General features: G+C 47.4%; 1 protein-coding gene across 1 annotated transcript; it reads left to right on the top strand.

Moving 5' to 3' along the window:
* The first annotated feature begins 14,563 nt into the window (after positions 1–14,563).
* On the top strand, positions 14,564–16,245 carry LYPD5 (LY6/PLAUR domain containing 5). Its single transcript, XM_036275963.1, has 4 exons — positions 14,564–14,642; positions 15,220–15,396; positions 15,532–15,678; positions 15,986–16,245. Exons 1-4 carry the CDS (start codon positions 14,579–14,581, stop codon positions 16,243–16,245), a joined length of 648 nt encoding a protein of 215 aa, XP_036131856.1. The 5' UTR covers positions 14,564–14,578.
* The last annotated feature ends 11,385 nt before the right edge of the window (positions 16,246–27,630 follow it).

The raw sequence follows: 27,630 nt of genomic DNA, 5'->3' as shown, positions 1-27,630 counted from the left end.
TGGATAAATGAAAAGCAGTTAGCCAGTGACAGCATTTTAGAAGCAATGATATGTGAAAAGGTGAAGAGGCTGCATGCTGACTTCCTAAAAGACACCCCTGGAATAAGTGTTGAAAGTGATTTGTTTAAGGCTAGTAAGGGGTGGGTCGATAAATTTTTAAAAAGAAGTGTTTGTTAATAAAGAGTACATTAGACACATACTGTATGTATATGAGAGATTAAATCAGGGAATCATTTGGGGGTCTGGAATGAATTAATTTAATTTATATTATTTCTAATGGAAAAAAAATGATTCAGTGGTCAAACAAATTTATTCTCAAGCAGCCTTCTGGAATTAATTTCAAGAACCAAGGTTCCACTGTATTAGTGTTTTCGGTCAGTTCTCCTGGAGCAGAGTCTGAGATGGAGAAGCTGTCAAAGTGCTTTATTTTGGGAGAACTCTCAGGAGAGAGGAGTGAGGATGCAGGTAGGGCAGGGATATGGTCTTGGCCTGATCCCAATAGGCGGGGGCTTGGGGAGGGGCAGGTACACACACTAGTTAGTCCTTTACTAAGACAACAGGCTGGCTTACAGATCCTGTTTCAGTCTGTCATTGGCCTCTGGCCATTCAGATAACCTTGTAGGTGAGCCTTGCAGTCTTCATCCAAGGGCAGGTCTGAAAGGGGTGCAGGTGTGAGGCTTTAGCAGCTAACTCACAGCAGCTGGGGAATGGGCGCACCAGCCAGGTTCAAGGGGTTCCCCCACTTCAACCTGCCTTCCAAGAGTTCAGAGTCATGGACACCAAAGCAGACTCTCTCTGATAAACCCACAGGATCCTACATGTTATGATAAATTAGCATAAATCATTATAAACTAGAGAGAGAAAAGCAAACAAGGTCATGAGAACTAAAATGTGGAATTATAAGGTAGACATACAGATATTTTGGAGCCAGGTTTCCTTTATCAAAAAAGTACACAAAAATAAGGTCAAGGAAGGAGAAATGAGTCAGTCCTTGAAGGGGAAATAGCAGGAAGTCAGATGCTGAGGGAAAAAAGGAAGTCCCAAAGTAAGTTTTTAATTCAAGTTTTCCTTTCTTTAGGAATTGGGCTTCAGCCAGGTGGGGAGAAAGGAAGGTGACAACTTTCATGTGGTTCCTGCAAGTACCCATGACTAATGTTAAAAATAGCCCTATATTCAATGGCTCTTTGCTGGGCCCTGCCCTGGATGGTATTTCTGTCACCAGTATGTTTTATTTCCCCTTTAGCACCAAGGGCAGGGTGGGTCAGACCTGGGCAGAATTAGAACCCCAAACTCAGAATTTCCTGTCTTTTTTTTTTTTATTTTTCTTTATTGATTTTAGAGAGAGACGAAGGGAGAGGGAGAGAGAGATGGTAACATCAAAGGGAGAGAACATTAACTGGCCGCCTCCTGCATGCCCCCCACTGGGGATCGGGCCCACAACCTGGGCATGTTCCCTGACTGGGAGTCGAATCAGCGACCTCTTGGTGCATGGGTCGACGCTCAACCACTGAGCCACACTGGCTGGGCAGGATTTCCTGTCTTAATGCCATGCCCATTTTATAACTCTGGCTCAGCGCTGATGTGGTCAACAGGTGGCTTTACATCCATTAGTGGTTCTGGGAAGTAAATTAAGGAATATATCTCTCCTTAAGAGACTTATAGTCAACAGTTACATCTCTTTTCTGTGGTCTAAGAACCAGAGAAGAAGATGGTTATCCATTTTCTTCACTACTCCCAAAAGGATGGTTCTTTATTAATGTTTTTCCAAAGCCAATTTTGACCAGAGAGAAAACAAGAAAAAATGAACCCACATACTCTAAGTCCATGCTCAAAGCCAGTCATGTATATGATTTTATTTACTCCTTATAATATTCCTATAATGGAGGTGCTGTGGTCCCCAATTTTAAAGAAAAGATTTAAAAGGTCAGAAGGGAGCCCTGGCCGGTTTGGCTCAGCGGTTAAAGCGTCGGCCTGCGGTCCTGAGAGACCCAGGTTCGGTTCCCGCTAAGGGCACGTACCTCGGTTGCAGTTTGTCCCTGGCTCTGGTCAGTCGTGTGGGTGGCAGCCACTCGATGTGTTCCTTTCACATCGATGTTTCTCTCTCTCTGTTCCTCTCTCTCCCTCCCACTCTACCTGAACAAAAAATGGAAAAATGTCCTCGGGTGAGGATTAAAAATAAATAAATAAATAAATAAAAGGTTGGAAGGGAAAGGAGTAGAATTCTGGCAAGTCTAGGAGTGAGAAACGATGAACAAGGGGTCCCTCTAGGGGCACGTACCAAAAAAAAAAAAATCAATAAAAACATATTTTATTTTATTTATTTATTTTATTAATTGATTTATTTTTGTTACAGATGTTTCTCCTTTTTTACCCCACTGATTCCCCCCTCCCCCTTCTCCCTCTCCCCAGCTTTGTTGTCCATGTTCATTGTTCATGTACACATGCATATAAGTTCTGTGGTTTATCTCTTCCCTCCCCCACCACCCCCTCTTCTGGGGATAGTCAGTCTGTACCCTACTTCCACGTCTCTGGGATTACCCCATTCCTCAGACTGTTATGTTCATTATATTTCCACAAATAAGTGAGATCATATGATACTTGTCTTTCTCTGTTTGGCTTGTTTCGCTTAGGATGACACTTTCCAGGTCCCTCCATGTCGTCTCAAAGGATAAGAGATCTTTCTTTCTTACAGCTGCATAGTACTTCATTGTGTATATGTACCACAGCTTTTTTTATCCATTCGTCTACTGATGGACATTTGGGCTGTTTCCAGATCTTAGCTATTGTAAATAGTTGTGCTACAAACATGGGGGTATATATATTCTTTCTGATTGGTGTTTCAGGCTTCTTAGGGTATATTCTAGAAGTGGGATCACTAGGTCAAATGGCAGTTTAATTTTTAATTTTTTGAGGTAACACCATATTGTTTTCCATAGTGGCTGCACCAGTGTGCATTCCCACCAGCAGTGTACTAGAGTCCCCTTTTCTCCACACCCTCGCCAACACTTGTTTGATAATTTGTTGATGGTGGCCATTCTAACAGGTGTGAGGTGATACCTCATTGTTGTTCTAATTTGCATCTCTCTGATGATTAGTGATGTTGAGCATTTCTTCATATGTCTCTTAGCCATTTGTATGTCCTGTTTGGAGAGGTGTCTATTTAGTGCCTCTGCCCATTTTTTAATTGGGTTCTTTGTCTTCCTTTTGTTGAGTTGTATGAGCACTCTATATATATTGGAAATTAACCCTTTATCTGATATATCATTGGCAATTATGCTCTCTCATACAGTGGGTAGCCTTTCCATTTTCATGATTGTATCTTTTGCTATGCAGAAGCTTTTGAGTTTGATGTAGTCCCATGTGTTCATTTTCTCCTATGTTTCTGTTGCCTTAGGTGATGTGTCAGTGAAAATTCTGCTGCATATGATGTCTGAAATTTTGTTGCCTACAGTTTCTTCTAGGATAAAAACATATTTTAAAAAAGATAAAAGTACACAATGTGATGAGTGATAAGAAGAAAAAGAAGAGGGGTTTCTGAGAAGCAGTAATGGATGATCATGATTAAAATATGGATATAAAGAAGACCTGTCGCCCTGGCCAGTTTGGCTCAGCGGTTAGAGCGTCGGCCTGCGGTCCGGAGAGACCCGGGTTCGGTTCCCGCTAAGGGCACGTGCTTCGGTTGCAGTTTGTCCCCGGTCCTGGTGGTCGTGCGGGTGGCGGCCGCTCGATGTGTCCCTTCACGTCGATGTTTCTCTCTCTCTCTCCCTCCCACTCTATCTGTACAAAGAATGGAAAAATATCCTCAGGTGAGGATAAAAAAAAAAAAAAAGAATAAAGAAGACCTGTCAGAGAAATTAATTATTAAGCTACAGTTTGAAAAATTGAGAATGAATCCTTAGGCAAAGACAGGGAAAAGGAATTCCTGGCTCAATGCTAAGTCTTCAAGAAGGGAAAGAGCCTGGAGACTTAGAGAGGAACTGAACAAGGATCAAAGGTTTAGGAGCGTTACTGCTGGCTGTCCAACTTATCTCCCCTTCATGAAAACTTAGTTCTGATTTTATTGTCATTCAGCTGGATCTCCTCCCCTAAGAGTTTTCTTGGACAGTTGAGGTGTGTACCTTTCACATCGATGTCTCTCTCTCTCTCTCTCTCTCTCTCTCTCTCTCTCTCTCTCTTCCTCTCTCTCCTTCCCACTCTATCTGAATATAAAGTGGAAAAATGTCCTCGGGTGAGGATAAAAAAAAGTCTGGGTGGGGCCCTGGCTGAGTGGCTCAGTTGGTTTGAGCGTTGTTCCCATACTCAAAGGTTGTGTGTTTGATCCCCAGTCAGGGCACATACAAGAAGCCACCGATGAATGCATAAAGAAGTGAAACAACAAATCGATGTTTCTCTATCTCTCTTCCTCTCTTTCTCTCTGAAATCAACACATTTTTAAAAATGTCTCTATGGTAGGAGATATTATTCTATTTAATGGTGAGAAAACTAAGTTATATTAAAGTGTCAAAATTAGCTAGACTGTAGTTTTCAAATACAACTTCTAAAAATACTTAAAATGTTATGCCCTGGCCAGTTTGGCTCAGCGGTTAGAGCGTCGGCCTGCGGCCCAGAGAGACCGGGTTTGGTTCCCACTAAGGGCATGTACCTCGGTTGCAGTTTGTCCCCGGCCCTGGTTGGGTTGTGTGGGAGGCAGCCACTTGATGTGTCCCTTTCACATGGATGTTTCTCTCTCTCGCTCTCTCTCTGTCTCTTCCTCTCTCTCCCTCCCACTCTAGCTGAACAAAAAATGGAAAAATGTCCTCGGGTGAGGATAAAAAAAAATAATAATAATAAAATAAAATAAAATATTTAAAATTTCAATGTTTATCCCTGTGTATCTTTTTTTCCAAAAAATTACAGTCATATCTTGCATACTCTCATGTAACCAGTATTTTTCATTTCTTAATATCTTATGCATATTCTTCCATATCAGGCAGGGTAACTCTACATTATCATTTTAACAACTCCTGGTTATTTATTTTATGGACTATCAAATTTAATATACCTGCATATTTATGTTCTATCTTTAGGTTGTTCTCTTCCCAGAAGCCTCTGTCTTCCTCTTTGTCAGGAGCCAATCCTCCCCCACATCTACCCCATCTGTGTGTGGTTTTCCACAGTCGCCATGTACAGTTCGTTTCGGGCACTGCACAACATCTAAGGAGGTGCCAGTCACACCACAGACATCTTTATTATTTTGCAAACGATTTTGTTTTATATTTTTGTGTATTGTGCTATTCTTTTGCTGATTGCAGGGATTTCTAATTTATTGCAACAGTATTCCAGCAGATGGCAGTCAAGTGTCTTGTTCCAACAGGGTTGGTAGCTACCATTCATACCTCTTCCACTGGCAAAGGAGAAATCAGTTTGAAAATGGGAAGACCTTGTTGATCTCATATCATCTAAAATACCTGTGTTTTTAAACAAGGAACTGCTTTTCCACCTAATACACAGGGCATCTTCTAAAAAATCCCTACTGATATCTGTGCGCTGGATGCATTCAATGTTTCCTATTGCAGTTCATATTTTCTGCTAATTATTTACTGTAACAGACCACAGCTGTTGAATTCTAAACTGAAAGTCACATGTCCTCTCACTTGACACACATCGCTATGTAGTAACTAATATGCAATTACCATTAGTAATCTACAAAGAATGTAGGTGGGTGGAAATGTAAAGAGTATTACACAATAACCTGTTAATTATATTATTATAGCAGTTGTTTATTATTGCTTTAAAAATTCCAGCAGTATAAAATTAACTGTTGCCCTGGCCAGTGTGGCTGAGTTGGTTGAGCCTTGTCCCATGCACCGAGAAGTTGCCAGTTCTATTCCTGGTCAGGGCACACCCTGGGGTTGCAGCTCCATCCCCAGTAGGGGCATGCAGGAGGCAACTGATTGATGTTTCTCTCGCTCATAGATGTTTGTCTCTCTCCCTCTCTCTCTAAAATCAATAAAAATGTTTTAAAAATTAAAAAATAACTATTATTAAAATGTAATGACTTATTACCTACATATTATTTAAATTTTTTTTCTTTATTAATGTCAGAGGGAGAAGAAGACAGATGGAAACACTGATAAGAGAGAACACTGACTGGCTGCCTCCTGCATGCCCCCCACTGGGGATTGGACCCACAACCTGGGCATGTGCCCTGACTGAGAATCGAACTGGCGATCACTTGGTATATGGGTTGACGCTCAACCACGAGCCACATCGGCCAGGCTACATATTATTTTAACATGTTAAAATTCTAAAATAAAACATTAGGTTTATTTTACATTTATCAAGAAGGAAAAAGAATCAGGATCAGAAAATGGAAAACTAATATAAAACTAATTAGATAAACTTTTGTGAAAAATAAGGTAGGGGAGGATTTTCCACAGCTGTTATTTAAGCTGAATGTGGATGATCCAGATCTGTTCATGATTGACTGGAATTTACCTCCCACCTCCATGCAGACCATGAAGGAACATTTTCAAGAAATGACTGAGGCGGGGGGGGGGGAGGATTAAATATGCTTTTTGCCAGTCCAAGTACCTAGCTATCTGATTTGAATATTAGCCTCTTAAATTTAAACTCTTAAATTTTGAGTATTTGGATATCCAACTCAAATTTGAATTCTCATTTGTTTGTTTGTTTTTATCCTCACCCGAGGACATTTTTCCATTTTTGTTCAGATAGCGTGGGAAGGAGAGAGAGAGAGAGAGAAACATCGACATGAAAGGGACACATCGAGTAACTGCCTCCCGCACGACCCAACCAGGGCCAGGGACAAACTGCAACAGAGGTACATGCCCTTAGCGGGAACCGAACCCGGGTCTCTCTGGATCGCGGGCCAACGCTCTAACCGTTGAGCCACACTGGTCAGGGCAGAATTCTTAAAAATGATTCCCTTTGCCGGCCGGTGTGGCTCAGTAGTTGAGCGTCGATCCATGCACCAAGAGGTCGCCAGTTTGATTCCTGGTCAGGGCACATTCCCAGATTGTGGGTCAAATCTCCGGGGGGGGGGGGGGCATGCAGGAGGCGGCCAATAGATGTTCTCTCTCATTGATGTTTCTATCTCTTGCTCCCTTTCCTCTCTCTCTAAAAATCAATGAAGAAAAAAAATTTTTTTAATGATTCCCTTTAAATAAGAACACTGAACTTCCAAAAGGTTATAATAATAGACAGAAATGTTGTTTTATCAAATTCTCCCAGCTGAGGAATAAATGATCAGATTCAGGTAACTTTATTTTGCCTCAAAGGATCCTGTAGTTAATATTTATCTCAAACTCTGGACATGGGACAAATACTGAAAAAGAGAATGAGTAGAGTATGGAGGATGCTGAGGTTTGTCACTAAGACCTGTTCAGAAATGAAGGACTTGCTTCTCTCGGCAAGGGCCCCCTTGGGCATGGCCTCAGCTGCCAACCCTCAGCCAGAGCTCCCCGAGGTGTGGATTGAGCCCTCTGTTGGGACTGAAGCGAAGCCCATCATCTCCCTCTGCCCAGTCCTGCTTTCTTGGCTTCCCTCACAATCCTGAGCACTAATGTCTCTCAGTCTTGCCTCCCAATGAACCACACACAGATTGGCAGTTTTGATCACATATTTGAAAATAAGAAGGTGAAGGACACATCCCCAATAGTGTGTAATGCTAGGATTATATTAGCAAATAAATGTTAGCAAAGTTAGGATCTGAAAAAGCAAGGTCCTGAACAAACATTTGTATACCCACGCCGCGACCTGCGCGGCTAGTCAAACCAGACCTGAGGAGGGGCGACAGGAGACTAAGAAAGACACAGAGACATTATAGAGAGAAAAGCTGGGGCCAGGTGGGACACTGCTCTCTGATGGAGAAACAGTGACCCCGAGCTAGCTCGGCAAGTTTATTATATAGCCAATTGAAGGGGGAGGGGGGATTTTATTGTCTTCAAACCCCAGATGTTTCTCATCGGCCTCTGAGCTCAGGTCAAGACTGTTGATACATTCTTACCCTCTGCTCATTTGGCTCCTGCATGGGCTTTGCCAGCACCCAGGATTTACAAGAGACCTTGGGCAGGATGCCTCTGCCTGAGCCTTCCCAGCACGCAGGGTCAACAGGGGGCCAGGGACTAAAAGCTCCTGGGTGAGCCCTGCAAACACCACAGGGCCTCGTCCCTGGCACAGAAAGCTCCTGGGTGAGCTGTGCAAACACCACAGGAACAAGAGACCTTGGCTCAGCTGCCCTCCACACACCCGTGTTCACTGCACATCATTCATAACAGCCAAGAGATGGAAGCAATCCATGTGTAATTCAATGGATGAATGGGTAAACAAAATGCAGTATATCTATACAATGGAATGTTACCCAAACTTTAAACTCTTTTTTTTTAAATCCTCACCCGAAGACATTTTTGCATTTATATTCAGGTAGAGCAGGAAGGAGAGAGGAAGGAAGAGAGAGAAAAACATCAACATGAAAGAGACATATCAAGTGGTTGCCACCCACACGACCCCAACCGGGCCCAGGAACAAACTACAACTGAGGTATGTGCCCCCAGTGGGAACCAAACCTGGGACTTGCTGGTCCGCAGGCTGACACTCTAACCACTGCACCAAACTGGCCAGGGTAATATTATCCAAACTTTAAAAGAAAGGAAATTCTGATACATGCTACAACATGGATATATTTCGAAGACATTGTGCTAAATGATATAAGCCAGTTATAAAAAGATAGATAATGTATAATTCCAGTTGGGTATCTAGAATAGTCAAATTCATAGAAACATAAAGGGGAATAATGGCAGTTGCTAGGGGTGGGGGAGAGGGAGTATGAGAAGTTATTTTTTAACAGGTCTGCAATTTCAGTTTTGCAGGATGAAAAGTCCTAGAGATTGCACAACAATATGAATATATTTAACACTACTGAATGTAAAAATATATTAAGATCTACTGTGAAAAAGAAATATTGGTGTTGCAGGCAGGGTTTATGTGAAAATAGCTAAAGAAAACACCGGTGCACACTATACACAATTCAGTTTCGGCAAGGCAGTGACAAGAGTTCCAGGAGAAAACTGCACAGTTCTGGTAACATATGGAAGAACATTTATGCAGAACATAAAGATTGGCAATAATGCCTGGCCGGTGTGGCTCACTGGTTGAGCATTGACCCATGCACCAAGAGGTCGCCAGTTCAATTCCCGGTCAAGGCACATGCCCAGGTTGTGGACCCGATCCCCAGTGTTGGGCATGCAGGAGGCGGCCAATCAATGTTCTTTCTCATCGACGTTCCTATCTCTCTCTCTCTCTCTCCCTTCCTCTCTCACTAAAATCAATAAAGGAAAAAAGATAGGCAGCAAGGAACATCACACATCACCTAGGGAGTGGTATAAAAAACACAACTCATTATAATTATTGCCTGTTTGACTAGGACTTATTTCAAATAAGGTAAGGAATACTTAGTGTTTCTCAAGTATTTGGGCACAAAGCCTATTTGTAGTTAACAGGTCAGTTAACAAGTATTGCTGGATGGACAGATTTCCAGGATGCACCTATTCCTGTATGTAAAACTCTGGGGATTTTGTCCAATAGGTGATATAACTGGAGACAGGTGATGTACACATTGAGGAAACTTACACAAACCAAATCTGGGGAAAATAAGTCATTTGAGAGCCGAGGTGTTTACAAATGTGTGTGTGCTTGAAAATACCTAGAGTAAAAAGTTTTTAAAATAGCACCTTAATGGCTGTAACTAAACACCCTCACTTTCCCCCATCTCTTAATGAATTACTTAATTTCTAAAATTTAATTACTAAAAAGTATCTGCAAAAAAAAAAATCTGAATTCATAGGGAGCTCGAAGTTCATGTTACATCACCCTCTGTGGACGCCAGAACCCTGCCCAGATCCCTAGACCTAGATCACTGAGTCTCTGCTTGACTATCTTGACTACTTGCAATGGGGAGCTTTCTACCCTACATCTCACGGCCTCCAAAAATACCAGAAGGTGACCAGATTCAAAATTACACATGCCCAGCCACACACATGGACAGACACACACACACACACATACACACACACACTAATGGGCTGCTCTGCCGACCTTTCAAGCCTCAACCTCTGGATCAGTGAACCACTGTGAACACCTTCAAAGCTCCACCTTCCCTAGGGGATTGAGAAAACCCAGCCTCCTTCCATGGCCAGCCTCCACTTTCCAGAGACCCTCAGCTCCACCCTGTGCCTGTGTGGCTGGCCTGGGACAGAAAGCCTGGGGCAGGGACGGGAGAATCAGGGAGAATCAGAATGGGGAAGAGTAATTTGGATGCAAAACAGTCTGGGGGAAGAGAGGACTAATGGGAGGGATGAGGATTTGGCAAGATGAGGTGAGGGAGGCTCTGCCTGTGACAGTCCAGAACCTGGTGAGTGTCCACAGTGCCTGGGGGTCCACTATCAAAGGCCAGTTGCCCCAAACACAGTTAAACAGGCACGGGAGACTTTATTGAAGACCATGACAACAGGGGAGAGAGACTGAGCTCAACCGCATGGAAACAAAAGGTGGGAAAGTTTTTAAGACCTGGCTGGGCTAGTGGAAGGAAAGTTGCTGGAGGATGACCAGAGGGAGCTCAGTCCACAGGATGTGTCCTGCACACTGAGTCATTCCTGAGTCAGATGGTCTCCGTGATTAGTCCATCTGTGCTTGCTAACAGTCACTTACTACAGCTCAGCCCCGACACTCCTGGGAGCTGGGAGACAGGGGTGCTATCTTCCTTGATGATGACTTTTCCATGGGATAGCTCCCAGGTCCTTGAGAAAGGCATTCCTGGGTGGTAAAACTGGCAAGAGGCTGAGAGAAGATTTATTACATTTCAAAGGGACAAAGAATTTGCAATAAGTTTTCTAAAGTAAATGCTCTAAGAGAAGGGGGGGGGGGGCTATTCTTATAGTCAGGAAGAAACTTGTGTAAAATTTAGTCAAGCTCAGGATAGTTAAGGCTGTCCTGGTCACCACTATTATGTCAGCTTTGTCCCATCCATCTGTGGGCCCATGACTCTAGGTCTCGGCATGTACCTGGTGCCCAGAGAGTGGGTATGATCCCAGAGAAGAGAGATCAAGTCACCTCCTCCAAGCAGGCAGAAGACAGGCAGGTCAGGAGGGCTGACCTGGGGTCTCTGCCCCACCCAGCTCCCACTGCCTGCAGGGACACCATCTGGATGTCCCCAAACATGTGTCTGTCTGTGTCCTTGGGGGACAGTGTGTCCCTCTGAGTGTCTGCCTGTCTCTATCTCATCCAGTTTTTAAAATTCATTCATTCAATAATCGAATAAACATTTATTAAATACCTCTGTGGGCATGTCCTTCCTGTTCATTGGGGTATCCCTCTTCATGCCTGGGTTTGTCCATACTGTCTTTCTACATCCCATGTGTAACTCTGGGTCTCTGTCTCTCTTTCTCTCTCACTTTTCCTCATTCTCTCCCTCCCACCCTCCCTCTCTGTTCATACATTCATTGCTTCATTTATTCATACAACATAGAAAATATTCCCTGAGGAGTTCATTGTCTGAGGGGGGAGACAGACAATAGCCCCATCCAGGGTGACCATGGCTGGAAGACAGGAAGGTGCTTAATGCTGAGGGTTGGTGGGTGAGTGGGGAGAGAGGGGGGCCCAGAAGCTTCCAGAAAATGGTGATGTTTGTGCCTTTGGGTCAGGAGACATGACCCCAGGACTGGAGGCTGAGGGTGTCTGAATGTGTGGGTTGTGTGTGTTGGGGTGGAGGAAGAGAAGAGAGATCAAGAGGCCATGTGTGCCAACCTCAGGTCACAACACAGTGTGGGGAACAGGGTAGAAAGAGAGCCAGCAAAACATGGATTCCTCCAAAATTAAGGGTTACAGGTCCCTAGCCCCCTCCTCCCTCAGATCCTGGAGTCCAGGCCCCCATCCCCTCTCCTCCCTCAGACCCAGGAGTCCAGACCCCCAGCCCCTCCTTCCTCAGGGCTCAAGAGTCATCATGGCCCCACCATGAATATCTAAGAGGAGACCAGCCCTAGAGAATGAGGGCGGGGGTGGAAGAATCCTGCCAGGCTGGGGAACTGGGATGCCTGGAGCTTGGCAGGGAGAACCAGCCCAGCAGAAATCAGAGCAGGAGGAGCTGTCCACGGTGTCTCTGCTCAGCTCCACGACCTGGCAATGGGAGTCCCCAGAGCCATCCTGCTGTGCCTCTATGGGGCTGTGCTCTGCCTGGCAGGTACCCAGACTTCTGAGTCCATTGACAAGAAGGGCCTGGTGGGGGCCTGGACTCCTGGTGTGAGGGAAGAGGAGTTGGGGGCCTGGACTCCTGGGTCTGAGGGAGGAGGGGCTGGAGGCCTGGACCCCTGGGTCTGAGGGAGGAGGGGCTGGGGGCTTGGACTCCTGGTCTGAGGGGGAAGGGGCTGGGGGCCTGGACTCCTGGGTCTGAGGGAGGAGGGGGTGGGGACTCGGACTCCTGGGTCTGAGGGAGGAGGGGCTGGGGGCTTGGACTCCTGGTCTGAGGGAGGAGGGGCTGGGGGCCTGGACCCCTGGGTCTGAGGGAGGAGGGGCTAGGGACCTGGACTCCTGGGTCTGAGGGAGGAGGGCTGGGGGCCTGGACTCCTGGGCCTGAGGGAGGAGGGGCTGGGGGCCTGGACTCCTGGGTCTGAGGGAGGAGGGGCTGGGGGCCTGGACTCCTGGGTCTGAGGGAGGAGGGGCTGGGGGCCTGGACTCCTGGGTCTGAGGGAGGAGGGGCTGGGGGCCTGGACTCCTGGGTCTGAGGGAGGAGGGGCTGGGGGCCTGGACTCCTGGGTCTGAGGGAGGAGGGGCTGGGGGCCTGGACCCCTGGGTCTGAGGGAGGAGGGGCTGGGGGCCTGGACTCCTGGGTCTGAGGGAGGAGGGCTGGGGGCCTGGACTCCTGGACTCCTGGGCCTGAGGGAGGAGGGGCTGGGGGCCTGGACTCCTTGGTCTGAGGGGGGAGGGGCTGGGGGCCTGGACTCCTGGGTCTGAGGAAGGAGAGGCTGGGGGCCTGGACTCTCCCATCCTCAGGCAACCCCCTCTCCCCAATTTGGATAAGAACAGGAACATACTCCTAGGGATTGAAGTGGTTATAAAGACAAGGAGTTCATGCCCTGGCCAGCTTGGCTCAGCAGTTGGAGCGTCGGCCTGCAGTCCAGAGAGACCCGGGTTCGGTTCCCGCTAAGGGCATGTGCCTCAGTTGCAGTTTGTCCCCAGCCCTGGTTGGGTCGTGCGGGTGGCAGCCACTTGATGTGTCCCTTTCACGTCGATGTTTCTCTCTCTCTCTCTCTCTCTCTCTCCCCCTCCCACTCTATCTGAACAAAAAATTGAAAAATGTCCTTGGTTGAGGATAAAAAAAAAAGACAAGGAGTTCACGAGGTGGGGAGGAGGCTGTCCACACACAACTGACTTGGTGTGTATGCTCCTCCAGGCCTGTGTGCGTGTCAGTGTGTCAGCACATCCTGTGGGTCTCTGTGCTTGTGTGTGTTCCTGTGTCAGGTTTTGATGTCTGTGTGTTTGAACAAGTGCTTTTTTTTGGGGGTGTATTTCTCTCTTACTTCACTTTTTTATAAAAGAGATGCATGTATAATTTTGTATAATTTCTTTGTATTTGTGCATCTCTGTGACCAGTAGGCCTGTATTTATCTCTGTGTATATGTGTGTCTGTCGCCCTGTGTACCTGGGTCTTATGTCTCCATGTGTCTTGTATCTATGATTTTAAATTGTATGTTTTTGTATACTTCTAACTGTATAATTGTGGTCTCTCTACTTGTGTGTCTGTGATACTTGGGTCTGTACTTGTCTCTCTCTGGGTATGACTTTCTGTGCTCCCGGGTCTCTGTGTGGAGTTATTGGTTCCATAACCACATGTTTTTCTGTCTGTGAGTAGGATTTTGCATGTGTGAGGTGCTGTGCCTTGGTCTAGGGGGTTTCTATTTGAGGGTCTGCAGGGTAGTTGTTCCGTGTATGAATAGATGCCTTCAGGACACTCTGTGTCTGTGAGATTTGCATGAGCCTGTCAATTTTGCTCTTCTGCACTATGTCAGTGCTGAAGGGTCTGTGTGCATATCGCTGGTGCATGTGTGGTACAGGATCGCACATCCCGCGGCCTGCACTGGACGTCTGTTTTCCATTAATAGCCTTTAAGTGCAACTGAACATCATGAGTGTAGTTGGGAGACGAACAGGCAGAGCAGGAATGAATCATTTCCTCCTACTGAAATCTTAGAGAGCTTCCTGTAAGAGAGTCAAGACCTGGAACAGCCTGGGGAAACAAAACTGGACTGGCAGGTGCAGACAGGCCATTATTCTGCCACCAGGTAGAACAGCCATGACCAGTGGTGGCAGCAGACCCGGGTTCTCTCAAAGCAACAAGGCCTGTCTCCCCTCAGAGAACAGCCTGGCCGGTGTGGCTGTCACGGGCAAGGTGGAGCCCTGAGTGCCTGGGACAGGCGCATCCCGGGCCTGTTCCTCTCACCGCACCCCTGCTCCTCCCCTTAGTGTCTCAAGCCCTGCAATGCTACAGCTTTCAACACATCTACTTTGGGCCCTTTGACCTCAGTGGCATGAAACTTCCCAGCATCTCCTGTCCCTACGGATGCTCAGAGGCTGTCTTGTCGCTGGACACTGGTGAGGGGCAGGAAGCGGCAAAACAAAACAAAACAAAAAAAAAGAGGAGAAGGGTGTGCAGAAGAGAAAGAAGTGGGGGACAGGGAAAGGATAAGAGATTAGGGAGGGATAAGGAAGAAGTGGGGCCCTGGCCGGTTTGGCTCAGCGGTTGGAGCGTCGGCCTGCGGTACAGAGGAAGAAGTGGGAAGGTGGAGGAAAGGGAGGAGAAGAAAGAGAAAGAAAGAGGTGGATGAGGGCATGAGGTGGAGGAGGAGGAGGAGGCACCAGGGAGAAGGAAGAAGAGGTGGGAGGGGGGCAGAAAGGAGGCAGAGGGGAGGGAGACAAGAGCAGGGGAGGAAAGGGTTGAGATGACAAGAGAGGGGAAAGGGTGAGGGAGGAGTGGCCAGGAGAGTAGAGTTCGAACGGGAGAGAGGGAGAAAATGGAGGGGCAGGAGGGAGAAGGAAGGTGAGAGAGAAGAGAGGAGGGTGGACCGAGAGACTTGAGACTAGAGGGGGCAGGTGGATGGCGGAGGAAGAGGAGAAGGGAGGAAGGCGAGGAAGGAGGCAGCGCATCAGGCCCATGCCCTCTGGCCCACAGGGTACCGCTCCTCGGTGACTATGGTACAGAAGGGCTGCTGGACCGGCCCGTCCGAGGGCGACATGCAGTCGAACGAGGACTCCCTGCCACCCGACTACTCGGTGATACGCGGCTGCACCACCGACTGGTGCAACGCTGACCTCATGACCCATGACACCATCCCCAATCTGAGCCCAGGTGTGCCCAGGGCAGGCTTGGGCGTGGGCAGGACGGTGAGGGGTGGGGGAGGCGGGCGCCCCGCTGCTGCAGGGCGCGACCCGAACGACCACGGGAGAACCGGGACCCGAGAGTGAGTCTACGCTCTCTTGCCAGCGCCCAACCCCCAGACGCTCAGCGGCACCGAGTGCTACGCCTGCGTGGGGATCCGCCCGGAGGACTGCACCCCGGAGAAGTCCCGACGGGTCAAGTGTCACCAGGACCAAAGCGTCTGCTTCCTGGGCAATGGCGAAATGACAGTTGGTGAGGCGCTGGGAGGTGGGAAGGCCTGAGAGTAGAGGCACAGGCAGCCAGACAGGGACAATGGCCCTGAATGAAGAGCTGTAGCTCTCCTCTGAGGGAGAAGGCACGGCTGGGTCTGCAAGGAGACAGCACCGCCCGGCCCAAAGGAGGCACGGCCCTGGACTGGGGAGGAGGCCTGGCCCTGTGAGTAGGGCCTAGTCTAAGGAGGGAGACTGGAAGTAAGTCTGTGAACCCAGTAGTGGCCCTGGCTTCCTTCAGTTCTGACCCCTCCTCACTGTTTTCCTCCCCCCTCCCTCTTCCCCCTCAGACAATTTCTCAGTCCCTGTGTATATCAGAACCTGCCACCGGCCCTCCTGCACCATCTTGGGCACCACTAGCCCCTGGACAGACATCGACCTCCAGGGCTTCTGCTGTGAGGGGCACCTGTGCAACAGGGGCTCCGTAATCGAGCCCTTCACCATGGCTTCGGCCACCACCCCTCCCCTGGCACCTCACATCATAGCCCTGCTCCTCATGATTCCTCTACTGGTTGGCACTCTGGGAGGACCCCTCGGCCTCTCCCCTTAGACAGCCCCTCTGGCCTCTTTATGAGCAGCATGCTGCGGGCAGGGCACCACCCTCTACTGCTTCAGTCCCTGTAATGTGGAAAATGATGTCAAATGAGAGTTGCATTCCTGCCCAGCCAGTGTGGCTCACTAGTTGAGCATGACCCATGCACCGAGAGGTTGCTGGTTGGATTCCCAGTCACGGCACATGCCCAGGTTGTGGGCCCAATCCCCAGAGGGGGCCATGCAGGAGGCAGCCAATCGATGTTCTCTCTCATCAATGTTTCTATCTCTCTCTCCCTCTCACTTCCTCTCTTTCTCAAATCAATAAAGAAAAAAATATATTAAAAAAAATTTTTTAAGATAGAGTTGCATTCCTGTCTCTCTCCCTCCCATTTCCCTACCACCGCCCTACCCTCACCTGCTCGCCAGACGTGGGAGAAATTGGGCAAGGTCCTGAGCATCCCCAGGTGGGGAGAAAAAGCCACATCTTCCACTTCAAGAAGAGGAAACCTGATCATAGATACTGCTTGCTGAGTTGCCCGGCTGGTGTGGCTCAGTGGCTGAGCAGCGACCCATGCACCAAGATGTCTCCAGTTCGAGTCCCGGTCAGGGCAATGCCCAGGTTGTGGGCCAAATTCCCAGTGGGGGGCATGCAGAAGGCAGCCAATCAATGTTCTCTCTTCCTCTCCCTTCCTCTTTCTCTAAACTAAACAAAGAAAAAAAATTTTAATTGGGAAAAAAAAGATACTACTTGCTGAACACCAGCCAGGCTCGAGCACCCCATGACCCTGTTCCCTGTACTCTCACTCCGGAGCCTAGGACCAGCTTCAGCAGGGAGCTATGATGATGTCTTTATTAGTATCATCATGAGAGGCTCGAGAGGCAGTATATCGTGCAAGTGAGGAGCCCAGGCTCTGGAGCCAGGCCAAATGGGTTCGAATCCTAACTCTATCTTTTAGCCTGTGGGGAACCTTGGGCAAGTTACTTAATCTCTCTGTGCCTGTGTTTCCTCATCTGTAAGGCAGAAGTGAAAATAAAACCTCCGATAATGACAAAAGCTACTTCACAGTGGTTGTGGTCAGGATTTAATGAGCTGAACATGGAGTACCTGGGACACAACAGTTGCCCAGCATAGGTGGGCTGTTGTCACAATCCCCAGGTGACAGATGAGCAATGAGAAGTGGAGGCAGTTGCTCATGTAGCGCAGGAACAGTCCAGAGCATGACTCTCAGCCTCATGACCTACTAGACAACCCTGCCTCCCAAACACATGGGTGTTAATTAATTCAACAGAAACCCACTTGAGGCAAAGCTGAACCAGGCAAAATTCTCCAATCTGTGGAGACTGGGGAAGGCTTCCTGGAGGAAGTAAATCTCAGTCAAACCCCTAAAGGATAAAAAGGCATTGGCAAAGAGAAGTAGGAAGAAGGGCATTCAAGATGGAGGGGACTGTCTGGACAAAGATCCGGAGGTAGGAAGGAACCCAGGGTGTGCAGGACATTTACACAAGCACATAAACTTGATCCTCTTGCACATATACTTTTCAAGGTCCTTTCACATCCTTTCCCCCACTTGATCCTCCCAACGACCCAGTGAGGCAAGCAAGAAGTGGGGTTGCATCCTCATTTTGCAGACTGTGAGAGAGTGTGATTTCAGAGTAAGTGGCAAAACAAGGATGGACCCCCATACGTCACTCTCCCTCAAGAGGCAGCCTTGTGGGGCAAAGGACATCCCAGAAACACTGCCACACTCCTGTGAGGTCAAGAGGAGAAGGATTCTAGATGTCTCCATACCCTGACACAGGAGGGGAAGCTGGGTGCCTTTACTCATTCAACATCACATTTATTGAGCACCTGCTATGTGCCAGGCACTGTTCTAGTTGCGGGGCCTACAGCACTGAACAAAACAGGCAAAAGTTCTGACCTTCCAGGAGCTGACCTTTCTAGTGGGGAAAGCAGATTTGGATTTCATTGCAAATGTGGTTTAAAGCTGGGATGGTCAGTCTGATTGTCAACTTGGCTACGCGATAGTCCATTCATTATTCATCCAAACACAAATCTCAGTGTTACTGCAAAGGTATTTTGTAGATTGTCCTATATCATCCGGCTGGGCCTCATTCAATCAGTTGACAGGTCTTAAGAGCAGGGCTGAGGTTTCGTGGAAAAGAAATTTGTCTGCGGACAGCAACTTCAGCCCATGCCCAAGAATGCCAGCCTGCCCTTCCAGACAGCCCACCCTACGAATTTCAAACTCATCTGGCCAGCGCCACATTCACTACACACACACACACACACACACACACACACACACACACACATTATATATATTACTAGGTCTGTTGTTCTGGTTGATCCAAGACTGATAAAGAATTCATCGGTGGATTTAGAGCAGGGGGCTACCATAACTATATATATAAAAGTATATATTCATGTATATAATATGTGTATATTATATATATAATGTAATATATGTATTATAGTATGGATGTTATAGAGTGTATGTACTATGTTATATATTATAATTACATATAACTTTTCATCAAGCCATAAACACAGAGTAAAAACACAGAGTAAAATGCATGAAGTAAACATCTGAGTAACCTCCACCCAGATGAAGATACGGGACATTTCCAGCCCCCGCCCCCTAAGCCTCCCTGATAGCACTTCACAGGCACTTTCCTACCCTGGAGGTAGCCATTGCCCTGACTTCTATCGTGGGTGAATTTTGCCTATTTTTGCACTTCATATAAATGAAGTCCTATAGCCTGTCCTCTGTACACGCTTTACATTTGAAATCCCTGTGGCAAGAATGGAAACCAAGACCTATGAGGTGACCACTGTACTAGTCCACACATGTGATGATGGGGGGAGGACACAGATGTAGTGAGAGAGGTTGGAAAAGGACAGATTTTGTTGGTGGAGGTGATAGGACTTGATACATTGGTGGAGGGGTGTGAGGGGAAGAAAAGATAAGACAACTCTGAGGTTCTGGCCTGAGGAACAGGGTAAATAGTGGTGCCATTTACCAAAGAGAAGAACAGATGGAAGGGAGTGAGAATCAACAGTGCGGTGTTGGCCCTGGCTGGGTTGGCTCAGTTGGTTGAGCATTGTCCCATGCACCACTGAGAGGTCACCCATTGGATTCCTGGTCTGGGCACAGGCCTGGGATTCGGGCTTGATCTCCAGTAGGGGGCATGCAGGAGGCAGCCATGATGTTTCTCTCTCATCGTTCTCTCTCTCTAAAATCAACAAAAACATATTAAAATAAAGCAGTGGGCTGCTGGGCATGTTGAATCTGATTCCACTTACACTAGGAGCACTTCAGTTTGCACAGGGCCCTGGATTCTAGACATAGCCTTCCTGCCCTGCTGTGTAACAGTGTCACCCAGCAACGAGAAAAATTTCCTTCCTTGCCTGCTGATTCGGTGTCATGAGGAGCCCAAAATGGTTAAGTGGCAGTTTCACCTTCCAATTCAGGAGAACCGTCACTATGCCCCCTAGTGGAAGCATTCTTTGCTTGGGAACCAGGACCTCCAAACCAGCAGAGCTCAAAGTCTTAGGGGTGGGAAGCAAATATTCCAGGTTTAGGTGTAATAGTGACAGGAACCTTGCCACCACTTGACACTCAGACCCACGTATTTGGGTTATGGGGGAGTCAACCCTCGAAGCATGCACTGAATCCTGTGAGACAGAACCCCAACCTTTAAGGGCATTGGCAACAAGAACTTAGTCATTCCACTGTTTTATCAGACAAGCTTCTTCTAGGTGATGGGGTGTGAGGAGAGAGCCTATGGCCACACTTCATTCACTGTGTAATGAGTTCCCCGGTCAAAAGTAAGGCTGTGTACAACACACAGTGAAGACATTCTGCAGTCCTGGGGAGGGACTGTGTGTGTGGTGGGAGCAGTAAGGAAAACCCCTCACCCTCCAAGCTTCCATTTACACACAGCGGACCGCATCAGACACAGATCTCGGAAATGCAGCTGAAAGATGGTAGAGACTCAGCATTACCAAACATGGATTTATACATATCTGTGTCCATCATTCACTGAGATCCTCCCATGTTCCTGGCATGCACTGGCTATGGGGGCCATGAAGGTGAGTCCCAGCCTGATGGGAGAGGCAGATCCATGCTCAGACAGCCACAAGCCCACAATGGAGGGCTATGCGGGAACAGAGGAGCCAGTGTTGGGGAAGAGATGTGCTGGGGCTGGTGCCGAAGGGAGGAGAACCTGGTGACAGGTCTTAAAGCACATCATATGGACAGAAAAGGGGACGGCATTCCAGGCAGAGGGATGAGCTCATGCAAACAGAGACACAGAAGCAGAAGTAATCTCACTGGAGATTCAACACACATTTGTAATCCGTTCTGTGCTGGGTGATTCTGGAGAATCCCACCCCTGAGGGGTTCTAGGTCTGCTGGGGGACATAGACTGGGGCTCAGATAGACACAGCTCTGAGAGAGACCAGGGCAGTAAATAAGGAGGGTTCTTGTGCCGAAAGGGCTGAAAAGTGGAGAAGAAACCTCTGACTGGAGGGTTGGGGCATTAGGACATCAGGGTGACTTCATAGAGGACAAAGTGGGTGCTGGGTCCTGAAGAAGGAGGAGGAGGTTGCCAGGCTAACAGAGGGAGGAATAGCATTTCATGCAGAGGGACCAGCTCATGACAAGGTTTCAGGAAACTTGGTTAAATGGCAGAGAGACAGCAGGACAGAACAGGGACAAGGAAGAGACAGAGCTGCAGGAAGGGACAGTCAGAAACATTTATAACCTGTTCTTCTCAGCTGGGTGATGCCAGGGACCCAGTGATGAGTCAGACACAACTTTGCATCCTGGTCTGGAGGAGACAGTCACAAACCTGGAAACTCGAGGTGGGTAAAGCATGAAGTATGAGGGCCTACGGGAAGAAGGTTTTTGATAGGAATAAATCTCTGAAAAGACACTGAAATGACAATTAGGAATTAGCACTGGAGCGGAAGGAAGGGCAATCCAGGTAGGAAGGACAGTAAGCATACGGGCATGATCTGTGTATAAAGTGTGAAAAAGAAAGATGAGGATGAAGAGGGTGGCAGGGCCCTGAGGGGTGAGGAAAACATTTTCTAGATTTTCTCCTGCAGCCAATGGGGATCTAGGGCAGGGCTTACATCAGGGGAGAGGCATGGTCAAAGCCAGGTGATGGGAAGCTCTCCCTGTGACCATGCAGGGTTCAGACCAGGGGGAGTGAGACTGGAGGCAGGGAGACCAGGGAGAGGTTGGTGATGGGTTCCTTCATTCTTGGTCTCCAGGGTGAGGGGCCACTTAGTGTTGAAGGGCTTGGAAGGAGAAGGAGGGACTGAGCAAATAGTGTGTGAGAGCTGTGGGTCAGGAGGAGTAAAGGTCTTATGAGTGAGGGTAGTGGTTTCCTCTGGAAGTTGGGAAGCGGCTTGCTAGGGAGTGGCAATATTCTCCTGGATATGTGTGTAATGATTTCACGGGGGTTCACTATGTAATTATTTGTCCAAAATGTACCTTGATATTTTGTGCACTTTCTACATGAATTGTGTTTCATACCAAAAAAATGGTGCCAGCAGCAAAGTCAAGGCTAGAGCCCAGGTCTTTGGATTCCCATATTGAGGCTTTTTCATCTTTGGGGATAGAGATCAGAATCCTGGCTATACCTGGTCATCAGCTGGGAGAGGGTACCAGAGAACCTGCTGAGATGTGGAGATGCTCTATACACAGGCAGAACTGCATCAATCTGTACACTTCAGATTTTTGAATTTAACAATGTGTAAGTCCTACCTCAACAGAAAGAAACAAAATTTAAAACAACATATAATTAAACGATACTAGGTCTGGGATTTGCATTTAAAAAGTGGAGGAAGTGAAGAAGTGGGTCAAATGCAATTAACCAGCATTGGTACTTGTTAAATGGTACATGGAAGTTTATTATACTCTTCTGTTCATTTCTGTATTTTGAAGTTTTCCATAATAAAAAGGATATAACAGGCAGATAGAACAAATACCTGCTGAACAGTGATCCAGGAACTCCCTCCCTTCAGAATCTAGATGTCTACCTTCTCTCGGTGATTCAGATGATATATGCCGGGATCATACAGCATCTTGACCCTTGCCCAAGATTCCTCTCCCCTCCCAGCTTAACGGAAGGGAGAACCCAAGTCAGCACCAAGGACAGATCCAGAGCATTGGGTCTCAGAACCACAGACAGCAACTCATAGGGGCAAGGATGACTGGGAAATGAGGAAACAACGTCCTCCCACCTCCAGGACAGGGTGGAACAAGCTGAGAGGGTAGAGTCGGAGGAGAGACAATCAATACCATTGAACAAGGGCATTCCTTCACCAAATATCCATTCAGCATCTCCTAGCAGGCACTGTTCTGAACACCGGGATGGTAAGATCCCTGTTCTAATCAACTAAAACAATAAGATAACAAGATCGTTTAGATCGTCCTAAGTGCCATGATAAAGATAAAACAATGGAATAGGATACAGGATTATCTATGATGCCAGAGGGTACCGTTTATGAAGAGATGATCAAGGATGAGATGGTATTGAGCAGAGAACTGAATGAAGTGAGGGACTAATCCATGAGGATATTGGAGATAAAAAGCATTCAGACACAGGGAAAAGAAAGACCCGGAGGCAGAAAAGAGTTTGGCATATTTGAAGATCAGCAAGAAGGTCGATGTGGTGGAAATCAGTAAATGGAGGTGGAAGTGGCTAGTGAGGTTTTGACACCATTGGAGTAGACACAGAGTGAGAAAAAGAAAAAGAAAGATGGGAAAACATGAAAGACAAGCAGTAACTGAAAGAGTCAAGAAGACTCAGAGGCAAAAAGATAGAAGCAAATGATACTAGCTGCAATTTATAAAGTGCAATTTCTATGATCTATTTCATTACTTATTCATATTCATACATATTCATATATATATACATATATATATTTTAAACATTTTTTCTTTATTGATTTTAGAGAGAGAGGAAGGGAGAGGGAGAGATAGAAACTTTGGTGAGAGAGAACATCGACTGGCCACCTCCTGCATGCCTCCCACTGGGGTTCAGGCCCACAACCTGGGCATGTGCCCTGACCAGGAATCGAACCAGAAGCCTCTTGGTGCATGGGCCGATGCTCAACCACTGAGCCACACTGGCCAGGCTACACATATATATTTAAAACACATTTTTTTGTTTACTGATTTTAGAGAGAGAGGAAGGGAGAGAAAGAGAAACATTGATTTGTTTTTCCATTTATTAATGCATTCATTGGCTGATGCTTGTATGTGCCCTCATTGGGGATCAGACCCTCAGCCTTGTTGTATTAGGGTGATGGTCTAACCAACTGAGCTACACAGCCAGGTCGTATCTATATCTATATATCTATATATCTATATATCTATATATCTATATATCTATATATCTATATATCTATATATCTATATATCTATATATCTATATATCTATATATCTATATATCTATATATCTATATATCTATATCTATATCATCTATTTATATATATATTTATTATGGAAAACATCAAAGTGAACAGGAGAGTATAATATTTATTGTTATTATTTTGTAGCAAATCTTGCAAAATTCAGTGTCTTAACACAAACTTGTGTTTTCTTTCTCATGATACTGAGGGTTAACGGGGCACTGCTGCTGGTCTCTCCAGAGGTCACTCATGCAGCTGCATTCAGTTGAGGCTGGACTGAGGCTTTTGGCCAGGTGCCTTGCTTCTTCTCTGCATGGCCTCTCCAAGACTAGCTTGGGCTTCCTCACAGTATGGAGGTCTTAGAGTTTTAAGAGAACAAAAGCAGAAGCTTCGAGTTATCTTGAGAACTGGACCTGGAACTGGCCCAGCATAATTTCTGATGCATTCTATTGGTCAGGGAAAGTCCCAAGCCAGCCAGGTTGAAGGAGAAGGGATATAGAGTCTACCACTTAGAGAAGCCATATGCCAGCACAGAGAGGGGAGACAAGGTATCACAAATGCCCAACATGTGCCAGGCCCTGTGATGAGGGCTCAGAATAGTCCATCTCACCTAATCCTCAAGCAACCTTGTGACATAGGTATTATCACTCCCACTTTATAGGTCTCATAGGACACCCAGCTAGGAATAGCAGAGCTACACATGCACTCTAAACCAGAATGTATGTGCATTCGATCGCACACAGAAAGAAAGTCAGTGGCCATGTCAAGGCTTGAACCAAGGTCTCTAGACTCCCAGATTGATAAATATAGATTTATATATTAATATATAATTATATATGTTAATAATGTTTATAATTATGATATATAATTTCACATAACATACATAATTTTTAATATATATTGTTATTGATTTTTTATAGAGAGAGATAGACACATTGATGTGAGAGAGAAACATAGATTGGCTTCCTCCTGCATGCCCCCCACCTGGGATTGAGCCCACAACCCAGGCATGTGATCTGACTGGGAATCAAACCGGGACCTCTCAGTCCATGGGACAATGCTCAATCCACTGACCCACACCCTGACCGGGCAATATACATCATTTAAAAAAAAAACACATTTTTTTCTTTATTGATTTTTAGAGAGAGAGGAAGGGAGAGGGAAAGAGAGATAGAAACATCAATGAGAAAGAACATCAACTGGCCGCCTCCTGCATGTTCTCCACTGTGGATTGGGCCCACAACCTGGGCATGTGTCCTGACCAGGAATTGAACCGGTGACCTCATGGTGCATGGGTCAATGCTCAACCACTGAGCCACACCAGCCAGGTATAATATACATAATTTTTAATTGATGGGGGAACACAAGATACAAAGAAGAAAATAATAAAAACAGAGAGAAAGAAAAAGACATGCACTTGAAGACAAAGTCCAGGAGATTGCAACTAAGAGTAGCCCAGCCAGTGTGGCTCAGTGGATTAAGTGTTGTCCCATGGACTGAGAGGTCTGGTTTGATTCCCAGTCAGGGTACATGCCCAGGTTGCAGTCTCGATCCCCAGTCTGGGGGCTGTGCAGGAGGCAGCCAATCGATGTTTCTCTCTCACATCCATGTTTCTCTCTCTCCCTCTGTTCCTGTCTCTAAAAAACATATTTAAAAAAATAGAAACTAAGAAGTAAAGCCAGTGAGATACACAGAAAGAAAGAAGTAAAGATTCACAGAACCAGAGCCAGAGCCAGAACCAGAGCTCCATGAGGGCAGGGATTTGTCTGTTTTGTTATCATTATACCCTCAACACTTAGAGCAGTCCCTGGCACTCAGGAGGCGCTCCATTCCATACGAAACTAGGCTAGACAAGCAGAGTTCCTGCAGTTCCTAAAACCACCACTAAGTGGCAGTAGCCTGATGCCCTGAAGCCACCCACTGCCTAAAGCCAAAAGACTGCCCTGGAGGATTTGCCAACACAGGCCTCTGACTTTCAGGATGTCTTACCGAGTTCAGCCCCGCCTTTCCTTGCACCAGCTCTGGGTGACAAGTGACCTTTCCGCCTCAGACAGCCTCTTCTTCACCTCCTGAGCAGTTAAACAACCCTTTGTCCTTAGCCCCTTCCGGCTGGGCCCCAAGCACCTGGGTCCTTTCCAGGCCCGGAGATGGGGCCGGGAGGAAGGTGGGGCAGCTGGGACAAGGCCAACGAAAAGTCCGAGGGACTTTGGAATCAGTTATTCTAGTCTTCCTGGACCAGGAGTATGGGACCCAGCCCCCTCCTTCCGCAGACCAGCCCAGGCCCCCAGCCCCTCCTCCTTCAGACTCAGGAGTCCAGGCCCCCAGCCAGCCCCTCTTCCCTCAGACTCAGGAGTTTGGACCCCCAGCCCCTCCTCCTTCAGGACTCAGGAGTCCAGGCCCCTAGCCCTTCCTCCCTCAGACCCAGGAGTTTGGGCCCCCAAACCCCTCCTTTCTCAGACTCAGGAGTCTGGGCCTCAGAGTCCACACCCCCAGTTGGCTCCTCCCCTCAAAGTCCCATGCAGCAGCCCCGGTTCCACTTTTAGGGGCCAACCTAGGCATAGAGGTCGTCTGGTGTTCCCTACTTCCTCTCTTTTATAGAGACCCCTGTCCCCCTCCACTCCCCTCTCTAGAACTGACACCAAAGCTGAGTCACAGGAAGCTCTGGGGCCCTGAGTCACCCCACCGCCCAGCTCAGCCCCTCCCTGGACTGACGGGAGCTGGCTCAAGCCATGTGTCCTACAGACTGACCCCCACAGCCTGAACCTTCAGTTTGGAGGCAGGTGCCCTTCCCACTGCTGCCCCATTGCTGCCCACCCACCCCGGCATCTTCCATATCCAGCCTTTGCTCTTTTTTTCTTTTAGTGGTGGTCTCTTTGAAGACAAAATCTCTCTCTGCAATAACTTCCATGTCTTGATTCAGACTTCTGCTTTCTCTTCACTTCTGGGTCTCTTCTCTCTCTATCTCTGATTTTCTTTGTATTCATTCTCTCTCCCTCCTTGCCCTCCTTCTCAATCTGTCTGCCTCGCTCTCTCTCCCTCGCATCTGGCTGCACCACTGAGGTCTCTCTGGGTGTCTCTCTCCCTCTGTGTCAGTTTTCACTGAGGCACAGCTGTGGAGGGCCGGTGGCGCTGAGGTCTCTGTCCATGGCCTCTGACTCTCTCAGGCGGCCACAGTCTCTGTTGCTGGCCCTTGGGGCTGGGTGGAACTGGAAAAGGCAAGGCTGTCCCCAGCTGTGCCAGTGAACAGGAGAAAGAAACTGAGGTAGAGACAAACATGGAGAGGCCCAGAGAGAGAGTCAGAGACAGAGAGAGGAGATCTGAAGACAGAGAGAGAAACAGAGACATGGACAGGGACAGAGACTTGGAGTCAGCAAGATTCAGAGACAGAGAGAAAATGAAACAGAAAAGAGCAGACAGAGATGGAGACAGAGACAGAGACAGAAAAAAGAGAAACAGACATCGAGAAACACAGAGAGGGACATGGAGACAGAGATACAGTGACAGGGAGAGAGAATAAAGAAAAACAGGGATGCCCTGGCTGGTTTGGCTCAGCGGTTAGAGCGTCGGCCTGCGGTCCTGAGAGACCCGGGTTCGGTTTCCGCTAAGGGCACGTACCTCGGTTGCAGTTTGTCCCCGGCCCTGGTCGGTTGTGCGGGTGGCAGCCACTCGATGTGTCCCTTTCACATCGATGTTTCTCTCTCTCTCTCTCTGTTCCTCTCTCTCCCCCCCACTCTACCTGAACAAAAAATGGAAAAATGTCCTTGGGTGAGGATAAAAAAAAAAAAAAAGAAAAACAGGGACACAAAGATGAATAAGGAGACAGAGATGCTAAGGGAGACAGACACAGAGACACGGAGGCTGAGAGAGGCAGAGATAGAGAGATAAAGAGCCAGAGAGAGAAATGGAAATAAACAGGCAGAAAGAGTCAGAGATACTTAGAGAGACAGAGACAGAGAGATAGAAAGAGACA

This window comes from Molossus molossus, unplaced genomic scaffold, assembly GCF_014108415.1.
Source record: "Molossus molossus isolate mMolMol1 unplaced genomic scaffold, mMolMol1.p scaffold_m16_p_21, whole genome shotgun sequence".
Classification (NCBI taxonomy): Eukaryota; Metazoa; Chordata; class Mammalia; order Chiroptera; family Molossidae; genus Molossus; species Molossus molossus.
The sequence above is the reverse complement of the archived record's forward strand: the minus strand, read 5'-3'. Positions and strand labels throughout refer to the sequence as shown.